This window comes from Arachis duranensis, chromosome 8, assembly GCF_000817695.3.
Source record: "Arachis duranensis cultivar V14167 chromosome 8, aradu.V14167.gnm2.J7QH, whole genome shotgun sequence".
NCBI lineage: Eukaryota > Viridiplantae > Streptophyta > Magnoliopsida > Fabales > Fabaceae > Arachis > Arachis duranensis.
The window spans coordinates 14,648,192-14,669,996 of NC_029779.3; the positions used below are offsets into that span (position 1 = coordinate 14,648,192).

General features: G+C 32.0%; 1 protein-coding gene and 1 non-coding gene across 2 annotated transcripts; both read left to right on the top strand.

The window, feature by feature from the left end:
- Window positions 1-7,646: 7,646 nt before the first annotated feature.
- Window positions 7,647-10,619, top strand: LOC107460956 (F-box/LRR-repeat protein 13-like). The gene is made up of 3 exons (XM_016079390.3): window positions 7,647-8,672; window positions 8,756-8,985; window positions 10,078-10,619. The coding sequence occupies exons 1-3, from the start codon at window positions 7,704-7,706 to the stop codon at window positions 10,079-10,081; spliced, it is 1,203 nt and encodes a 400-aa protein (XP_015934876.1). The 5' UTR covers window positions 7,647-7,703; the 3' UTR covers window positions 10,082-10,619.
- Window positions 10,620-19,151: 8,532 nt separating this feature from the next.
- TRNAK-UUU (transfer RNA lysine (anticodon UUU)) lies at window positions 19,152-19,223 on the top strand. The gene has a single exon. It is a non-coding gene; the product is annotated as a tRNA-Lys (tRNA).
- Window positions 19,224-21,805: the final 2,582 nt, after the last annotated feature.

The window sequence follows — 21,805 nt, forward strand, 5'->3', positions numbered from 1 at the left end:
TATTTTCTGTATAACTTCATAATTTTAGATGTATTACAATTATTTTTTAATGTTTAAATTTAAATTTTAGATTTATGATTTTGGATGTGTTTCAAAAATATTTTTTGTATAACTTAATAATTTTAGATGTGTTACAATTGATAAAAAATTATAATTGAAAATATTTTAGTTTGTGTATATAATTATATTCGACCATTTATCACTAGTAAGTTGTAAAACAAATCCTGCATTTTATCAAAAGTACAACAAGTAAGGGATTAATTTTTTTTAAATACACTAACTTTGATTTTTTTTTTTTGCAAATACAAATTGAAATATTGTAGCAGAATAGAAGAAAGAAGGAAATAATAACTAACTATAAAGTGGGTAGGAAGTTAGAGAAATTTTAATTTTTAAAATTTAAATTAATCTTAACTATAAATATGTATCCTAAAAAATAGGAATATGTTTTAATAAAAAAATAATTAAATAATATTAAAGGCTGAACAAAGGCTAAATTTTATTGTACAAGTAGCATTTTTCTATAGTTCTAATGTGAATGATATCGTCGAAAGAGCGATATCTCAAGTCCATGTTTTTGAGATGGTTGGCGGCGAACATGTCATATCCCTATGCTCGAAGTCTGACTTATGCTGAGTTTCTAACCAAGTTTGTTTGGAAGGTCGATGCTTTAAAGTGGTTTCCTTGAAAACAAGGCTTCACAATTGGAAGGTTGACTCATGTATCTGCAGGTAATGACGAGTTTATATTCAATTTTGATCTTATTTATTTGATGATTTAAATTTAAAATCTTAACAGCATGTACCCCACGTCCATTTTATTCGATTTATCTACACTAGAAAATAAATGTTCAAATAACTTTCAGCAGTTATAATTTGTAGATTATACAATTTTAGAATTGTTCTATATTTTTTAGAAAAATTAATCTTTATATGGATGTGTAGCTACATAATAATTGAAATCGCATAGCCTAATCCATTTAGCAATTTAAAAGTGGGATTTTAACCAAGTTTTTTGCAGCAAATACCGAAAAATATTACCAACGACTTCTCTTGAATACTCAAAGAGGATGTATGAATTTTTGAGATATAAGAATAGTAGGAGGAACAATTTATGCTACGTATAGAGATGCATGCTTCGTCCTTGGACTCTTGCAAGATGACAGAGAATTCATGGATGCAATTAAAGAAGCATGCTCGTGAGTCTCAAGATCATATGTTAGAAGGTTATTTGTCATTCTATTAACATCTAACAATATCTCAAGACCAGAACATGTCTGGGATAGATGTTGGCATGAACTCTCAAATGATATTTTGTATTGATAGAGAACCGTGATGAACATGAGGGGTAAGTTTTTATAATTGCAATTATAAAAGTTCTTCATTATTGATCATTTTTAGTTTGGTTGAATTTTTACAGTATCGTATAATATGCAGAGTTAACCATGTCAGATGATGAGATTAATTAATTGTGCTTAATGGATATAGACAAGATCTTACATTCCTATGGTAAAACCTTGAAAGACTATTCCTATGCCTTTAGCAACTGAAGTTGATAGTTCTTTGTTAACCAAAAGGGTTATCAAGGAAGAGCTAAACTTTAACAGGAATGATTTAAAGAAAAATGCTTCAGACATGTTAGCCATCGCAACACCTAAGTAGAAATATTATGATGAAATTGTTACAGCTGTGTATTATGATGAAGGAGTTTTTTCTTTGTGTATGGTCATGGGGGTACTGAAAAAATATTTTTCTAGAACCTTATGTCTGCTGAGATTCGCTCAAGGGGTGATATTGTGTTAAATATTATTTCAAGTGGTATTGCATCTTTACTTCTTCCCAATGGAAGAACGACACACTCAAGGTTCAAAATACCGCTGAATATAACTAAGAATTTTGTATGTAACATTAAATCTGGTTCCCTTCAAGTAATGCTGCTGTTGAAAGCCAAACTTATAATTTGGGATGAGACTCCAATGGTTATTAGGTACTGCTATAAAGCGCTTGATAAATGCTTAGGTGATATCATGAGGTTTTCTCCAACATATAACAAAGATTTTTTCTTTGGAGGAAAAGTGGTTGTACTAGGTGGAGACTTAAACAAATTCTTTCTATCATTTCACGAGGATCGGGACAAATTAGTCTTATCTTTGGAAGTGCTCAAACTAACAAAAAATATGAGACTCTCAGTAGGAACGACTATTTCAGATCAAGATGAGACAGAGCAATTTGGTGAGTGCTTATTGAAAATTTATGATGGTCTAATATGTGACAATATGGATGGTGAATATGAGATATGTCTTCTAGGAGATATTGTTATTCCTTCTTCGGACCAGGCATTTGATAAGTTGGTTCATTTTTCTTATCCAAATATTTTGGATAACATGTCCTCAAAGGATTTTTTCAAAGCAAGAACTATATTGGCTCCCACGCTGGACATCGTTGAAGATGTCAACAACCATCTGATGGCTATCATTCCTAGAGAAAAAAAAATTATATCTTAGTTTGGATTTGATTTGTATGGATGAAGGAAATATGAAGAGTCAACTAGATTTCTATGGTCTTGAATTACTGAATAGCATAAATTGCTCTGATTTGACTCCACATAAATTAATACTCAAGATTGGTGTTTCGGTGATGTTACTAAAGAATTGACCAATCCAGTGGTCTTTGTAATAGTACAAGGCTACAAGTTAGGAAACTTAGAAATCATGTCATAGAATGTGAAATTTTAACGGGTAACAATGTTGGTCATATTACTTTGATTCCAAGAATGAATATGGTACCAACAAATGAAACCGTCCCGGTTAGATTCTAACAAAGACAGTTTCTCATAATAGTATCGTTTGCCATGACAATTAATAAGTCTCAGAGACAAACTTTATCTCATGTTGGATTGTACTTGCCCAAACCAGTTTTTACACATGGCCAACTATATGTGGCACTTTCAAGAGTTAAGAGTAAGAGAGGTTTAAAAGTTTTACTTATAAATCACGTAAGAATGTCTGCAAATTCAACCATCAATGCTGTTTATAGAAAAATTTTTGAAATAATAGGATTCTAATATAAATATTTTAATTTTATTTTAAATTCTGTATCAATGTATATTGTATAATTATTTTACTTAAAAAAAAGTGTAAAATAATTATTACTCACTATTTTTAAATTAAACTTTAATTTTGATAATAATTTTATAAATTTCTTAACATAATAATTATTTTGTGTTTTTATTTAAATATCTAAACATATAATTTTTTTTCATTTTTATAAATTTTTCCGTGCTGAGCACCGGTTCATACACTAGTTAAAAAGTAAAAAGCATAAAATAAACAATAAATAAAATGAAGTCAATAACCAATCAATCATTTTGGCTCTATTTTTGGATTAGAACTCTCTAGTTATTCCGAGAGTAAATATAAGTTTTTATTTTAATTCATTCTATTGTAACACATGAATACAAAGAGAAAAATAGAAGAACTAGATTAAAAAAAGGTGAATTTTCAAATTTTAAGAAATAAAATGGGAGATATTATCAATTACGAAAAAAAGTCAAAAAACAACTATTTATATCATAAAAGTTGCAAACGCTAATAAAATTATTTATAAAAAAATAAAATTAACTTTGGAAAGTAGATTTTTTTAATTTTTTTCTTAATTATTTAGTAAAGTGTAATCTCTTATCATTTAATATTTTTTCTCACATATATTTTTTTTTGTCTCACTTAAAGAGTGTAAAATGAGAGATCATACTTTACTAAACATTTGAGAAAAAAATTGAAAGGATCCATTTTCCTAATTTTATACCCATCAAAGATGAATTTTGTTATACAAAATTAACCAAACGCTAAATTTTAGTTGACTCTGTTAAAAGATGATTTTGATTCTGAATTGTTAGAGTTGGAATGAGAAAGAAAGGGGAATATAATTGTGTCAGTGATAGTGTAGTGGAGATGACGAGAATAGTTTAAGAAATTTGGATAATTTTTGAATGGAGTCAACTAAAATTTAGTGTTTGGTTAGTTTTGTTGAACAAAACTCATCTTTGATGTGTACAAAGTTAGTTTCGTTCTTTTATGGGTAGTTTTGTCCGCGTTTGCAACTTTTATGGTATAAATGGTTGTTGTTGAAATTTTTAAAAACTTTAAAAATATTTTAAAATTTTATTTTGTTTTAATTTTGTTCCAGAATTTTTTTATTTGCATCAAATATATTCTTGATGAATAATTTTTTAAAAAATTTAAACACAAATTCAGGAATAAATTTACAAGAATAACCTTTAACACAATCAAGTCAAATATAATTGTTATGCATTATTGCTAGATTGATTATAAATTTTTTAAAAATTTAACTGTCAATAATATATTTGATACAAATTAAAAATATTTTAAAATTTTTTGACAAACTTTAAGAACAAAAAGTATATTTTTTTCTATTTTAAAATAGAAGGGTATCATTTCATATCTTAATAAATAGAAAAAACTACTATTTCTATTCATGAATATTATTACACCGACAAATTTACCTAACAAAAAAAAACTCATCATCTTATATCCATAAAAAATGAATTCTTCTCAAACCCAAAAAGTTTATTCAAAATTTTTAAATTGTCCTTATTAACCTAACCTAATCTTATCTCATTTCTAATCTCCATCTTTCACCAATATTATTCCAATGAATAAATGACTATTTATACCTATAAAAGATAAAAACACTGACATATATACCCATACTAAATCAAAACTAAACTTGTACCCACGCAAAATGTCCTCCATGTAACAAAAGTACACTGTTTTGGATATATACTTGCTTTATGGTTATCCGACTCTACGTGGCTACTCCAATGCTCCAAAGTTCTATCTACGTGAAAGTGAACGTTGGTATAAGATTGTATGATAAGGTTTTACTCATCAAACCAAAATCCTAACAAGTTATCTTCCCCAATTCGAACTATACCCCAAAAATCGAATTTTGTTGAATTTTATATAGTGTCAAGTGCACCCACAGTCAGAAAGAATTATCTCGTAACTCCTGGAATGTCTTTGCGCAGATTTAACTCTGCTGCAAATGATGGAAGTCACAGCAGTTCTTCAAGTTCGAAGAAGATGAAGGAGAAGAAGCTCGATGATAGATGTTTCTGTGGGAGGAAGGTTGCGTTGATGGAGTCTGCCACAATGACAAACCTTAATAGATGGTTTATCAGATGTCCTCTATGGGCGGTAATGGCCAGGTGCCGTCATTGTTGAGGTGAGAAATTTATTTTTGAATTTTAGTTGACATTTGGGTGAGTTTTTTATATTTTTTCAGACAAGAGACTGCAAATACTTTATGTGGGTGGATAAAATCAAAGAAGGATGGGAGGGCCTAGCAAGATCCTTAGCTAAAAGAAATATAAAGCATTCTTATGCAAGGCATGAAGATGGATTAAGTGTCACTGCAATTGGGAAAAATCAGCAAGCATCCTCAATTATGGCTATAGACAAATTTAGAGTGTCGCTTTCAACCATTGCGCTGGGGGTAGCGTTTTGTTTATTTTGTGAGTTGTATTTGGTGATAAAAATATAAGATTTGTATAATTTAGGATCTTTGTTAATCATGAGATAGTGAATTTTTTTCTGATCTTGGCATGACATGATGTGTAAGTCATTCTTACATTGTTCTATTTTTTTTTATTTTTAATATATTGACATAGATACCCATGCTTTCAACTTGTTTCTGCCATCTAAATTGATTTTGAAAAACTTTATCTTCAGACAATGCCAATCTAAATGCACATGAATCTCTCTTTTCTTCTTAAAAAGTCTTTACCTGATAACTTGCTGGAAATGTTCTCTTGTCACAGTATATTTGTCAAGGATAGTCCTTATGGTAGTATATAGCCTTGGGTCTTGTGGAATCACAATGAACAAAGAATATACTTCTTCCAATATTGATATTAAACTTGCGGAGTGCCTTCCTAAAATGGTTGAGAGTTTCAAACTCTATCCCCAACTCCAACCGCACCTGGCTAACAGGGGCATCGGCATTGCTCTAAGAAAAAACTGGTGTCTGATCGGTATTTTCATCACTTACTATGCTATGCAAGTCCTTTGACTCATAGCAACGATATCCAGCATTTTCATCAGAAAAATCATCCTCATCAACCGGGACAAAGAAGATTGGAGGCTTGTGCGGATCAGGGTTCAGGATGAAGGATTGTCCTATAAGGGATGGCCTCTTTGTTGATCTTCTCTTGTTTATCATTGGCCGTCCCTCAACTTCATCTGAAGAATTGGTTTGATTATTTTAGGGAGTCCTACTGGAGTCAAACAGTGGGACTGACTCAGGGATTGATTGTAAAAGTAGATTTCTATATGGCTGTGAAATGTATTGGGTTAGTTGTTCAGGTGCAAGAGGTTTAGTGACATTGGCTTCAAAGGACGGGATTGGGTCTGAACCATCAGTATGTATTGGTTGCTGGTCATGCTCAGTAGATGGCTGAAAAGGTTGGGACTGAGTTGATGGTGACTCATCCGGTAGGACAGATGTTGGGGAGGTTAAAAAATCTGTCTTACTTCATGGGATGATGAAGGTGCTAAATCTGCTATCTGTTGGGGCATAGTAACACTGTCCTTATTTTGGGCCTCAACTTCAGCCTTATTATTATTTTTATGGGCCTCTTCCCTAATCTGGGTCTCACCCTTTTTTTGGGCCTCTTTCACAACTTGGACATGACCTACTATTTCAGCATCGTTATCATCTTTCACTACTATTAATCTACTTCTTGGACTCTTCTTTAAAGTTGGAACCCTTTTAGCACATCTCTTTATTTTCATCTTTGATGGAGTCATATTCTTCTCCTCAACTAGTATAGGATGATCTACCAGATGCTTTGTATAGATATTAATTTTGTTACCATTCTTCATGGTTGCCTCGTATATTTTAACTATGTTCATATCAATCTTTAATAATCTCAATCCATTATCAAACTCCTTCTCAGGTTCTATCCAATAAAAATCAGCAATAGACATATATCTAATGTCTTTCAGCAAATCAAATATAAAAAACTATTGAAGGTATCAACGTTGAAAAAACCATTAAAAAAAATTAAAAATCTTAATTTTAAAAAGAATATTATTGTTATAATGAAAAAAAAAAAAAAGACAGAACCTTAGTTATTATTATTTTTTTCTAAAAGATTGATATTCAAATTTCATTCTAATTTTTTAAAATTTGATGAAAAAAGTTATTGTTTTTCATCTATTATTGAAAAGAATAGTAATGATAAAAAAAAATTGGAAATTAAAAAAAATTTGAGAATTTGAATTAGCAGAAATAATTCAAAAATATTAAAAAAAATTTTAAAATTTGATTAATTTTATCAATTAAAACTAATCTTTTACGATATATTAAAAGTTTTATTTTTTTATAAATAGATTTATTAGTCTCATAAATATTTGTGACAGAAATAGTAATTTTTTTAATAAATATAAAATGAAATAGGAAAAAAAATATTTGTCCATAAAACCCCTTATTACACCTAGCAACTTTTCATTTCCGTACATGTTCCCTCCAATCTTTTCAGCGCACAAAAGCGCCTAACTCAATCATAAATAGCGATAGCACTTTATCATAAAAAAAAAATAATAATAATAATAGCCAGCCATAGCAGTATAGCAGTCCCCCACTCCCGTCCCCGATCTCCCTGCACCTGAGAAACCGACACCAATGTCTTCTTCAGAATACGACACGCCGTTTTCGCCCAACAGCAAAAGACCAAGGCACACCGAAACGCAATCGCAAAGTAAAAACGACAACGAAGAAGACAGGCTAAGCGACTTACCCGATTGCGTCCTCCTCCACGTACTCTCCTTCGTGAACGCCAAACACGCCGTCCAAACCTGCGTCCTCTCCCGTCGCTGGAGGAATCTCTGGAAGCTTCTCCCAACCCTCACTCTTCACTCTTCCCATTTCTGGACCTTCAAAACCTTCACCAAATTTGTCTCCAACCTTCTCACCCGCCGCGACGCGTCCTCCGCCGTCCTCAACCTCGATTTTGAGCGCCATGGTTGCATCGAGCCTCACGTCCTCAAAAGAATCGTCAATTATGCGATCTCGCACAAGGTTCGCAACTTAGGTATCTCGGTGAAATGCGATATCGCTCACATTCCTCAGGCGATTTTCTCGTGCAAGACGTTGACGTCTTTGAAGCTCTCTGTTTGCCCTAGGGGTTATATCTACGGAAGTACGTTGTTCCCGAAATCGCTGAACTTAACGGCGTTGACGAGCCTGCATCTTCAGCATTTCACGTTCTGCGCTAGCGGCGGTGGCGTCAGTGACAGGGCGGAACCGTTCTCGGCGTGTGAGAGATTGAGCGATTTGGTTATTGATCACTGTACCGTTAGAGATGCGAAGGTACTCTACATTTCGAACAGCACGCTCGTGAATCTCACATTGCGTTCGGATCACTCGAAGGATTTTTACAAGATCGTGCTTTCGACGCCGAAGCTCAGGAGTTTTCGTTTTTCTGGTATTCCGTACCAGCAAATCTGTGGAAGCCATGTTCCTTCGCTTGAAGATGTGGATATTGATGCAGAGATTTGGTCGAATTCGTTGGAGTCTCCTTTGATTCTGTTTAGCTGGTTGTTGGAGCTTGCTAATGTGAAATCGCTGACGGTTTCTGCAAGTACTCTTCAGGTTAGTCTAGTTTTTGAAGGGTTTTTATGCTGAGTTTGCGTTGAATAGTGTTTGATTTTGGCCTTGTTATTGTGATTATTTAGGTTCTTTTCTTGATTCCTAATTTATTGAAGATTAAATTACCCTGCCTTGGTAAGTTGAAGTCTTTGAAAGTGAAAATGAAACCGCTATCACCTATATTTGCCATGACACTGAAAGCTGGCAAGTCAAAGAAAGAAGTGATGAAGTTATCATTGCCTCTACCGGATGGGATAGTGAACTTCATGCTTCAAAACTCGCCGTCAGCGGAAGTTGCCATTGTGAATTGCAAAAGGTGAGTTGTGCATTCAACACTTTAAGGAGGGATACTTATAATGGGTTTAGTTTTTGCTTCTTTTTCTCTGTTTCTGTCTCCTTTGGTTGGTCTTGTTGCAGCAAATTATCCTGTGCCAAAATTTAAGCTACTCTGGTAGTGGAACAAAATTTCAATTTAAGGACTTGTCACTATGACGATTGAATCTTCTGAAATCAGTGAAATGTACACCATGTAATGTTTGCTACCGCCTAAACATGACTGTATCGAGTCTCAGCTTTAGTAGTGCTGTGAAATGTCATTGCTTTTATCCTATGTATTGATTTACTAAATAGAAAGTGCTTGGTAGTGGTAGGGAACTATCTTAACTTTGAGGGCAATGAAAGCAACGAGAAGGTAGAATGGGAAAATGTAGGAAAGAGAGAAAGTAATCTTCAGAAGTCCACAAAATGTAGTAACGGGAATCTCTATTTATAATAGAATTGATGCATAAATGAAGAATATGAATGTCTGATTGGTGCATCTTGAATCAGAGCAAATACTAATGAGTGACATCCATTTTGAAGTGCAATACTCTTTCTAGTTGATTGTTTGCTTTGCATAATTGATAACTTACCCTTGAATATTGGAGAAAAACTGAAGCCAAAGTTTTTGAGTGACATACATTTGTTCAGATGTTGGGAATTGCAAGCATTGTGCATTGCTTCGTGCTTGCATAATAGGCACTCTAATGTTGAATTACTTGAGGTTCCTTAGGTTAGATTGCATCAAATGGTAGTTTGGGATGTGAGGCTATTTGGAAGACATTGACTATATTCAGGGAAATGCTTAGCCATTCAAACATGTAGTGTACTCAGATGATAAACGAGTGGACTAGAACTTGAGACTCTTGCAAACTGAGTGATACGTATATTCTCTTCGAATTTACAATTGCAGCCCATTTAAAAGTATTTACACACCAGAATTTCACATGGAAATGTAATCATGTGTGCGACACAAATGGTTTTCATTATTTTCAATATATATGCATTCATGTCATGGATTGTTTATAGTATTTGATTTATTTATAATCCTGTTAAGGTTCTCTTGGATTGTTTGATTCTGTTGTGACAGTTGATGCTGGTTTTTACTGTCTGGGCCTTGCAATCGGTGAGTTAATCCTTTGGAAATATATGGTCAGCATTCTTCAACCGATCTAGTGCCTGCTTCTATTGGGATAATGGTTGATACTTCTGATGAAGAGTGCGTAGATGGGGTTATGCCTTCCCCTCGATTCTGTTGTTAACCTTTATCTTGGATTCCAGGACAAATTTATAACCTAAGATTATCACACAAGGGGCAAAAAAGGGAAAAAAATAAATCAGTTTCTCTTACTCTAGTGAAACATCTGCACTGGCATTTAACAAAGCATCAGTTCAGTCACTTAACCATGTCATTCTGGAGGATACAATATTCAATTTTAATCTGAATTGTATCCCCATTGGGCCATTCTTATGTACAAATCCTTCAACTTTCCATTTGTATATGGGCATCTATTTTTGGGATCCCTCGAGTCAGTTATGACTTGTGAATTTATTTTCTAAGACGTGTGATCCTGGTAGTATTCCAAGTTATTGAATGACTTTTTTTTTGGGGGTCTATTTTAATTGGATAAGTTTGTTTGTGTGCAAAAGAGATAGCATTCCGGTTATTCTACTTTCTAAAGTAATGCAACCCAAAACGTTTGAAATATTATGTTGGTAGATTTGGTATTGGTATTGTGTGAAAGTAAAAAATTTAACCATTATCATAAGAATGTGAAATGGTAGACATGTATTCGTTTTCTTTCTCATCTGTTTGCTGACTTTAATAGGAATAGGATCATTTCCACTGCATGATAATCAGTATAAAATGACGTATTCACCAAATATCGGGGTGTGCCAATCTCACAATGGACGTGAAGAATTGTATGATGATGGTGAATAAATAAATAAACAATCATGTTAGGTGTACACTAAAATCAATCACACTAAAATCAATCATCAAAATCAAGTACTAAATATAAATTATATATTAGAATATAAAATATAAATTAAAAATAAATTAAAAAACATATGTATTTGTACATAAATACATATTGGTTAATTTTGATGGCTAATTCTTAATGTACAAAAAATATTTTTGATAAATAAATAAATAAATGATTATTTTTCATATGTGAAAATTGAAGAAGTTACTAAACATGCATATGATAGTATTCCATAATAGTAATACCATGTTGCATGGCATAAAACAAAAACTCGCATGAGGAGGTGTGCAATGCATTTGGTGCATGAATATACAACACATAGTGGAGAAATAAGTGAAAGTTGTTTTCGCAAAATTAAGGCTACTTTCGCATTAGGGTGGTGCGAATTGAGGTTAGCTTTTGTGTGGAATGAAAAAGCATGAGGGTGGAGTAAAAATTAATGGGTGTTTGTGTGAAATAGAATTCGCAAGTAGAACATGCAAAAATCAATGGGTGGTTTGCTCAAACTCATTGGCTTTAACCGTTGGCGGAGAGGCTGTATATGCCTGAATGCTTGATCAATTTGCAGTTTGCAAGGGGGTAAGGGAGTTTTCACTCTTTCAAATATGAGTCTACTTTCGAGAACTTTTTTGGTTGAATTGAGGGAGAAGGCAAGAAGCTAGCTACACCATGCAAATTACTCAACAGATGTTTTAATTAGTTGGTTGCTGATGAAGTGGAAGGGATTATAACGGATAATATCTGGTGAAGTGAATGCTACACTATATTGCTTTTAAACTTTTTGCTTCTTTATATCATGAGTTTAGAACACATGATGAACTTAGCATTAGTGAAAAGTTTTAAATATTTTTATTTAATAAAAACAAAATAAATATATTAAAAACTTGGATTTTTTTATATTTATATCATTTACATTACATCATTAAGGCAATTCAATAGTAGTGTTTACAATAACTGAAATTTATGATGAAAACCTCATCAGATGCGCTAGAGAAATAAATGTTGAAAATTGGTTGATAGATACACCGGTTGTATTATTTATCTTTCTATTATTTCTACTTCTACACACTATCAAATATCTTCTTTTTCCGGCTAATAATATCTTTTATTTTAGTACAGTGCTAGTTGATTGATCTTAATAAAATGGCATCTGGGGGTGTATAATGAGGCTAAAATTGGATTGATGTATCACTTCATCATCAAATTTCTGGAATTCGGCCATAATAGCACTTCATTTATAATTATCCAAATCAGTCCCCAAAAATTTTAAAGCAAATATTTTAGTTTCAAAAAAATTAATATACAAAATCACTCTCAAGATTTTATTCCAACAGATAAATCAATTCTTGATATATTTTTTGACATAATAATTACTCAAATTAGTATCCAAAAATTTTAAAATTGGACATTTTAATTCTCAAACAAAATTAATACATAGATTAATTCCTAACATTTTTTCTGTCAGACATAACAATCCTCTATCTATTTTCCGGCATAACTAACTAACAACAAATGCTAAATTAGCACTTGGCACGTAAATTTGCACACTTGGCGGTTAAATGGATAAGACTAGAAACGGTCCTTCTTTATTTAAAATGAAAATTCTATTAAATAAAATAAAATAAAATATCTGTTTTTACTTTTACTATATATCAACCTTTATTATTATTATTAGTTTAGCTTTGTACATGTGGATGATGACACTAGCATATTGATACATTTTTTTCGTTGAAAACAAATAAGGTGAATAATGATGCTTGAAAATCCAAATTAAAACATTTTTATTTAATACAAATATTTTTTTAATATAGGACATTGTCAGATTCTTATTGACAATTTGATATTATGCATATAGAATTAAGTTGCAAATTTCACACCAAACTAAAGTATATTAAATACAAAAATATCAAATAATTTCAACCTTAAATTTTTTGAAAAATAATCTCTAATAATCTCTCACATTCCATTTTTCTCTCTTTTTACTGCAGTCGCTTCACCCCCCTTCCTTGTCGCACCGCCATGAACGCACCTCACCGTCGCCGCCACCGTCAGAAGAAGCAACGAGCTGCATTGCCGCTGTACCTTCTCCCATGAGTCACACGGTCCTTGTACTCCCCGCAATCGACGTTGCCGCTGCACTTTCTTCTTCCCTGTGTCGCGCCCCCTGCTCTCGCCGCTGCCGCTGCACCTTCTTCTCCGGTGCGTCGTGCCACCTCTGTTCTCCTTGCAAAAGACACTGCTGCTGCGCGCCTTCTTCTCCCCTCCGTGATGTCGTCACACTGTCACCGAGCCAGAGGCCTTGTTTCGACGCTGCTCCAACGCTATACCTCTACCCTTGCTTCCACGCTGCTGCGTCATGTCTTTCATTACAATAAAAATATTGATCACCGTCGAATTTACCGTCATTCTATAGTTGATGGTATAAACGGCACCGAAAACCCCTTACCGGCAGATTTTTCGTCGGTGTTTTCAATGGATTGTCGAGTCTGAGTTTATGATTATCGTCGGATAGGCTTTTTAGTTTTTTTTGGCACAGTTTAGCCACAACTAACAAATAAATCAAATTAAAACTCTTGTTAACAAAATTGTTATCAGAAATCTAAAATTCGTAGAAATCAACAAATAAATTTATTAAAAATAAATGGTATGAATACAATAAAATATCATTGTACCCTAAACAAAAAAATGCATAAAACCCTAATCCCTACAGATCCTAATAATCGTCGACATCGTGGTCCCCTTGCTGAGGCGGCGGAGTAGGTGCTGCCATCGGTGATGTCCCACCAGTAGCATCACCGCTGGAACCAGCAGTGCCGCTGCCTCCAGCGCGCATCTGCTGGTTGTACTCCTCCATCTGTTGTCGCAACCGATCGAGCTGCTCCAGCTTCTTCGTTAGGTCTGAGTTGATCGCAATGCGTGCAAGAATCTCTTGATACCTCTGCTCAGGCTGCTCCTGCTGTTGGTGAAGCTCCTGTGTTAGCTTCTGCACCTCCTCCCTCAGGTCGATAACTTCCTTGGGATCAGCAGGGCTGGTGGTAGAGGAAGCCGCGAACGTAGAGGAGCGGAGACCACTAGCGAAGAACGAGCCCAATTCGAAGCAGCGATTCTTATAGGGTTCAGAGGCAGTATCGCGCTAAATCCTGTCGGGATCCACGACTGAGGTCTCGGAGCCGGCATCGTCAGCTCTACTAGGCGGCTGAGATTGCTGGGTCGCGACCTCCAACCTCTGCTAATACTCCTTCTGCGTCACAAGCATTAGTTGTGTTTAGGATAATAGTTAAATAATTGACTTTAAACCAAATAAAGTTGAAATTTAAGATTAATTTAAACTCACATAATGGGTCATCGATCGCTCGTCAGCAAATCTCTCCTTGTTTGCCTTCATAAACAAATTGAACAATGACAGACTAATATATATGAAGCAAGAAATCTTAATTCTAATTTCAAAAATATAATTTTAATTTTTTCGATTTCACCAAAAATCTTATAAAAATTTCGACAGAGTCTCTCCTGAAATTCGGATTTAGCCACCCTTGAAGGTCCATCCAAACCAAATATCCTTCATTATTTTCATAGTCAAGCATTTTCCAAACAGTTTCAATAGCAGAAATCAGCAAACAGTTTAATAATCCAACATTTTTCAATAATCTCAGAGCCTGATTTAACCTATTCTAACCTATCATAACCCCCTAAATCTACTAAAACTGAAAATTAAACTAACTAAGCTCTACTAACTACTTAAATAACTTGATAATAGAAAAGAAAATTAAACTGACAAAACAATTCTATATCAGCTCAGCTTAATTCAGTTCATATAGGACTATATAAGTATATATCAACAGAACAAGTAACTTATAAAATAATTGAACAAATTAAAAAACTAATTCAAGTAACTACCATAACATAAAACAATGCCAAAATTCGTACCAGTTTCGTCTTCGTCTTCATGAAGGTCGTCGATCCACCTGTATACCTCGACGATCTAGACGAAGCCCTGTTGGCAATGTTCGTCAGATGGTGATGCTTGAAGCCCTCGTTATCTCGAAAATGTGCCTCCAGTTCGCTATTGATGTTTGGACAGATCCACAATGCCAGGTGGTCTTTCCCCTGATGAACATCGCTCATCATTTGCTGAAAACGTTTAGCTGTCTGGTGGTAGTAGATCTTCCAAATCATGAGGTTATCTTCCACATCCCATATGAATTTTAACTGCACAAAGTGATTCACCAATATTAGTTAGTTGGAATAAAATATAGTTCAAATACAGTAAATTAATTCTAACTAAATTGGGTTCTTACCGCCCACTTCTGAAACCAGCGCTCTTTGGTCTCAGCAGGGATTTGCGTGTAAGTCGGCCACGGGTGGTTGTTAATGGACTTAGTGACCTTGGATATCTCCTGAGTGCAAGCATTAGAGTTTGGTGTAAACCTGAAAAAGAATAAATCGCACATTAACAAACACATAAGATAAACAAACTCAACCTAAAGAAACTTAATATTAAAAAATTGAACTCACGAGTCATGATTGTATGCCATCGGGCCAAATCCTCAGTCGGACGACGGGCAGTAGTGGAGGGACCTCCTGATCGGGAGCATTGGAAGTATCACCCATCGCAGGCTCTGTTGACGTTGTCGCTGCATCTGTAGGGAACATAGCAGAAGGAGGCACCCAGTTCAGGTTTGGGACTATGATAAATTACTGGTCCGATAGACCCGCCTATGATATCACAAGGATCGATGGGATAGCCAGATAGAGGGCAATGACTGGGTAGCCTTGGAAAATTTGGTAGAAGTCCGCCCTCTACCACGACCACGTGTCCCACTCGATCTACCTCTGTTGCTTGTCGTCATATCTGTACAGTGAATATATTAATAACATATTAATAAAATAACAAACACCAATAAATAATAACATAAGAAAGAACTCAAGAAATAACAAATAATTCGAAAAGTGGTTTAGTTTAGTAAATAAAAGAATTACATAGTGTTTTAGTTTCAAAATAATTAAATTATACTTTCAAAGCATTCTAACTTTATTCTATCTTATTTTCTTTTCAAAATATTCTAATTTTTATAGCATTCTAACAAAGTATTCTAACTCTCAAAGCATTCTATCTTTATTAATAATTTTTTAAGATATTCTAACTTTCAAACCATTCTAACAATCCAAAAAAAAAATTGAAATACAAACTCAAGAAAGTACAAAATAACATAATGAAACATCTCTAGCAATGCATACGGCAAAATGCTTTAATTAATCAGCATAAACCAGCAGCTCCAGCAGTAATATGAATCAGCAAAATAAGCATTAAAATAATAATTTTCTAACAAAGAAATATCAACCAGCGAATCATCAAAACAGTTAAGCATTGCTCAAACAAATTCAACAACAATTCTTCAGCCAAATTAATAGTAAAACGCAGAATTAATGATTCAAACTAATTCAAATAATCCCAACAACAAGAATCGGCAATCTCAAATAATAATTCCAAACACATTGAGAAAAGATCAGTACCTATCAGTCTAACTAAATTATCCTAACCTAACCACCTAAAATTAACTACATAGAAATTAATCTATCTAAACTAATTACTAAAAATCAACTAACAAAATAAAGTTAACATTAACTAAGCAGAAATTAAACAGCGTGAAAAATAGATTTAATGAAAATCCCTAACCACCTAAAATCAACTAAAATAGAAATTAATCTAACTAAACTAATTACTAAAAATCAACTAACTAAATAAAATTAAGATTAACTAAGCAGAAATTAACCATAATGAAAAACAAATTCAATAAAAACCTAGAATGCAAAGCAATTAGAAAAGAGAAGACAGAAATGGATAGTTCAAGCTGCGGCGGCAAAAATTTTTTTCCTCCAAATTTTACCATCGACATTACCGTCGGAACATCAACTTTGACGGTAATATTTCAGGATGACGAATTTATTGCCAAATCTGAGAGAAAACTTCCCGCTAATGTCTGACGGTTCTCAGTATTTTTCTTGTAGTGTTCGCCACATCCATTGCGTGCCGCTTTGCTTCATTCACTTAAATGGTATGATCCAAATAAAAATTCACATCTTAATGAAAAGAACCATCCACATACAACAAATAAACATCCACTTTAAAATGAAAAGAACCAGCTGCATAATAATAAAATGAACATCTGACTTAGTTGATAAGAAACAAGTAACGAGACAACAGCAACAAGGGCACTGAGGTCATGATATAGCAAGGGCGGCAGTAGCACAAGATTTTATACACACACTTTTTATATTATAAATACATACATAAGAATCTAATAAACAAATTTATTATCATTTTTATCCAAAAAATATGCAAGAGAAGATGAGACTTAGTACATCTCTTTTTGTTGGATTTAAAATTTTGTATGTAGTGAGAATGATTTAATAATATTTTTTTTAAAAAATACTATATTAAAAATTAAATAGGTTTAACTTAATTTTAAAAGTTAATTTGATTATAATATCTATTAATATTCTTTTTCTAATAAATACTTGAAGAATTTACTGAAATCATACCAAAAAATAGACAAGGAACTGTTATGTCTGACTGAGAAAAATGTTAGGAATTGATCGGTGTATTAATTTTTTTTGAGACTAAAATATCCGCTTTTAAAATCTTTAGGGACTGATTTGGACAATTACTCTGTCAAAAAATGAACTAGAGACTGATTTGTCTGTCGGAATAAAACTTTGGAGATATTTTTGTTTATTAATTTTTTTGGAACTAAAATATCCGCTTTTAAAATTTGTAGGGACAAATTTAAATAATTACTCTATATTTTATATCAATAACTCATATTTAAAATTTAGAATTTCTGATTTAGGATTTAAAATTTAATGCTTAAAATTTATGATTTAAATTTTAAAATCCAAAAGGCGCTGCACTATTTACTTTCTTCAGCGTTAATATTCACTCTAATACATTAAAAAAATATTTTGGCTATTTATTTCCAACTTTTTTTAGTTATAATTGTCTTCCTCCTATAATATTAGATATTTTCATTATCAAATTTCTAAATTCAATTAGGAATCCTAATTCATCATTGTCTATTTTTAACTCAAACATTATATAATCTTAATTCATTCTCTTAATTTTTATATAAGTAAAATTTAAATATATATTTACTTTTAAAACATAAAAATTTAATTTTTTATTTAAAAATTAAAAAATATAAGATACTTGATCATTTTTCATTTTTCATTATATTTCTTGCAAAATGAAAAAAATTATATTTTTGTTGTAATTATAAAGTTTAACAACAAGCCGTCTTAGCTTAATGGTACTGTGGTAGAGCGCGTAGCTTTTAACTAGTAGTCGTAGGTTGGATCTCCACAAATACATTAATCATTTAATGTACATTGTAGAAAACTTAAAATTCCCTTAAAAAAAAAGAACTATAAAACATATTTGGACTAAAAGATAGATTAACCTTTTACACTATAGAAATTGCTCTTTCTTTTTATTTTAGTTTTATAAATAAGGATGAACATATAATTTATTACTTTACTATTAAATTATATTTTAATATTTTCTCTTTCTTTATTATTGTGTTGTAATTATATCAAAACTAGAGGTTTAACAACAAGCTGTCTTAACTTAATGGTAGAGCGCGTGGCTTTTAACTACGTGGTCAATTCTTATAGACGACGTTAATTATATGTAGCATTTTATTAGGAAAAATTTTTTAAGAAAAAGAACTATATAAAATATATTTGGACTAACACTTTATTTGAATAGAAAAGAGAAAATTATAATTAAAATCAAGTGAAATTATATTAATATCTTTATTTATATTATATATAAATTATAATATACTAATATATTTAAATTATTTTTTTAATAAAAAAAAAGTAAAAAGAAGCCTTTTCAAGCTTAAGAAACAACTAACTATTTAAAAATTTTGCTTTCAATTTTAACACTATGGATAAATTGATAATTTTACTTTTATTTTGGAATTCTTATTAGTTTTCTTCGCAGGAAGGAAATGTTAGACATACATCCCACGCCACTTTTTTTCTTTTCAATCAATTTTCCTTCTCATTCAATCAATGAAAAACTTCATCTTTCATCTATTTTCGTTGTTTATTTTCTTTTCTCTTAAATTTCATTAATTCAAACATAATGTAAAAGAGACTAAAATATTAACAACAAGCCGTCTTAGCTCAGCGGTAGAGCGCGTGGCTTTTAACCACGTGGTCGTGGGTTCGATCCCCACAGACGGCGTTAGTTATACTTAATATTTTATTAGAAAAAGGATCTAGAAAAATTCATTAATCATTTAATGTACATTATAGAAAACTTAAAATTTCCTTAGGAACTATAAAAGATAAGATTTATGTTAGTTTTATAATTAAAGATGAATATATAATTCATTACTTTGATAATAATTATATTTTAATATTCTCTCTTTCTTTATTATTGTCTTATCTAATTTTATTAATTTTTTTACTATTTTTTATTTTAAGATAAATATATTTAATAAAATTTCATGTACAAACATGGTCTGAGCTGCAACCGTGGTCTTAGCAAACTGTTTGCCGTACCGTGAATTCGATTGACAACTGATTCTGGTAATTTTGCATAACGAATATGGTAAACAACAGAGCCCAAAATGACAGTTGAGAAAATTATGTTTAAATTCGTGGAGAATGAGATCCAAACCATTGTGATTCTTTTCTTACGTTTTCTAAAGAAACAACCACCTTCTTATTGGGATGAATATTTTTCAAATACAACTTCACCAATGGTTCCCCCAAAATTTTCAGGGTTCGAACTTCTCTTGATTCAATTAGCACACATTGGCTCAAAATATTTACATTTTCCATCAATTCCAACAAGATTTTCCGACACACTTGAAAAGCAACGCTTCACTTTCTTCGAGATCTCTTTGACAATCTCTTCAATAAGTCCAGCTTCATTTCTATGGTATAAAAAAGGAAAGAAAAAGACTGCATCAGAGCATCAATGCAAAAGACACGAGAAAGAATATATATAAATTGAGATTTGTGATTTTGTTGATTATAATAAAATAAATAAATTTACAATAGATAAATAATCAAACTTGTTTATATTAATATAATATAAATATTTTATGAAATATCAAATACATATTTTTATAAGTAACAGTTTATTGATAATTAATTCTTAATGTATATATAATATAATTGATATAAAACAAACAAACAACAAGATCTTATTCTACTAAGTGAGATCAACCAAATAAATCAAATACTAAGTCCTTGCGCGCTTTTCTCTTTTTTTTTCTTCTTTTTCTCTTTCTTTTCTTTCATTATCATTATCTTCATCTCATCATCGTCTTCTTATTTTACGCGTTTCTTTTTTCAATGTCGTTGCCGCCACCGTCGTCGTTGTCACTGCTGCTACTATTGTCTTTGAAGGATTACTATGTGTTCATAACACGTAGCGGAAGAAAAGAAAGTAATCCTTAAAGATCTATTTTGTGCGTAAACTTTATTCCTATAATATAATATAATAGTAGATCAGATTTAAATACCTGAGTACGCTAGTAAAAATCTTTTTCTCCTTCGATGGTACGAAGGCTGGCACTATGCGTATCCACACCGAGACCAACATTTGCTGTCAACCCCTTGACCAATGAACATCTGATCTAAATTGAGAAACCTCTTGCAACTCTTTGCACACCATAAAATTCTTCTCTAAGAATTAGTCTCACATACATTTTTTTTGTATAAAGGTAAAGGAATAAAAACTCTTGTTATTCTCTTGTTTATGTTCCTCTACTCTTGGCATACATATATATAGTATGAGATTTGTTACTGATTTTAAATTTGATTCTCAATTCAAATTTAAATCATATCTTAAAATTCTAAATCTGAATCCTTCAAATTTTATGAATCATATCATAATTCAATTTGAAAACGAAATCAGTTAGGATCTCATTCAAATTTAGAAATAGAATAACTAATTATTCTCAAATCTCATTTAATATTCTCAATTATCATACTATTATTATATTTTTGGTGCTAGCAAAAAATATAATAATATTCCATCTGAATTAATATAATTATTTATTTGATCAAATCAAAATAATAATTAAATAATTCTATAGCAAAGATTAGAACACTCGTTAGTGTGTGACCCCATAGGTTCAATACTAAGCGGGTAGTAAATTAGTCATACTAAATTTACTAATCAAGGTTGGCGTCTAGCAACACTCCTCAACGACCCGATAGTATGAAGTAATATATTTTTACTAAGAACCTCAGAAGAACAAAGTATAATTCCTTCCATCTTTCCAGCTCTTAGTTAACCCTTAGAGTATGGTTTAATTGTCAAACTCTAACTTGTTACCATTATTATAATAAACTGTGAATGACCTAAGAAACTCATTTCTTCATTCATTCAATCTCCTTGGCCAATGTTTTATTCATCTCAGTCACTATAATCATAGAGCTCAAACTCTTTACCGAGAGTTGATGGATTTCTTATTGACTAATCATTAATTCTACAAGTATCTAAATCATACCCAATATCCATTCAACTAGCACCTTAGGGTATTAGGTGTCCGAAATCAAAGTATAATAAATACATTGTTAATTACTATGACAGTCGCAGGTCAAAGGAAACTCTATTACTATGTTCATCTTGAGAATATTCTATTGACAAATATACAATAATTATAACCATTAGAAATTCTCAAAGTGAGTCAATTCAATGGTTATATCTCTATATGCACCATCTATATATATAATTTAATAAATGAGATCTATTAATCTTCATCTAATGAAGACCATTATTTATATATTGATCTTTTCGGATTATTA

Excerpts from the sequence above, each read along its gene's own strand:
- LOC107460956 (XM_016079390.3), top strand. The coding sequence starts at position 7,704 with ATGTCTTCTTCAGAATACGACACGCCGTTTTCGCCCAACAGCAAAAGA. Across the intron at positions 8,673-8,755 it reads TTTCTGCAAGTACTCTTCAG|GTTCTTTTCTTGATTCCTAA; the intron begins GTTAGTCTAGTT and ends GTGATTATTTAG.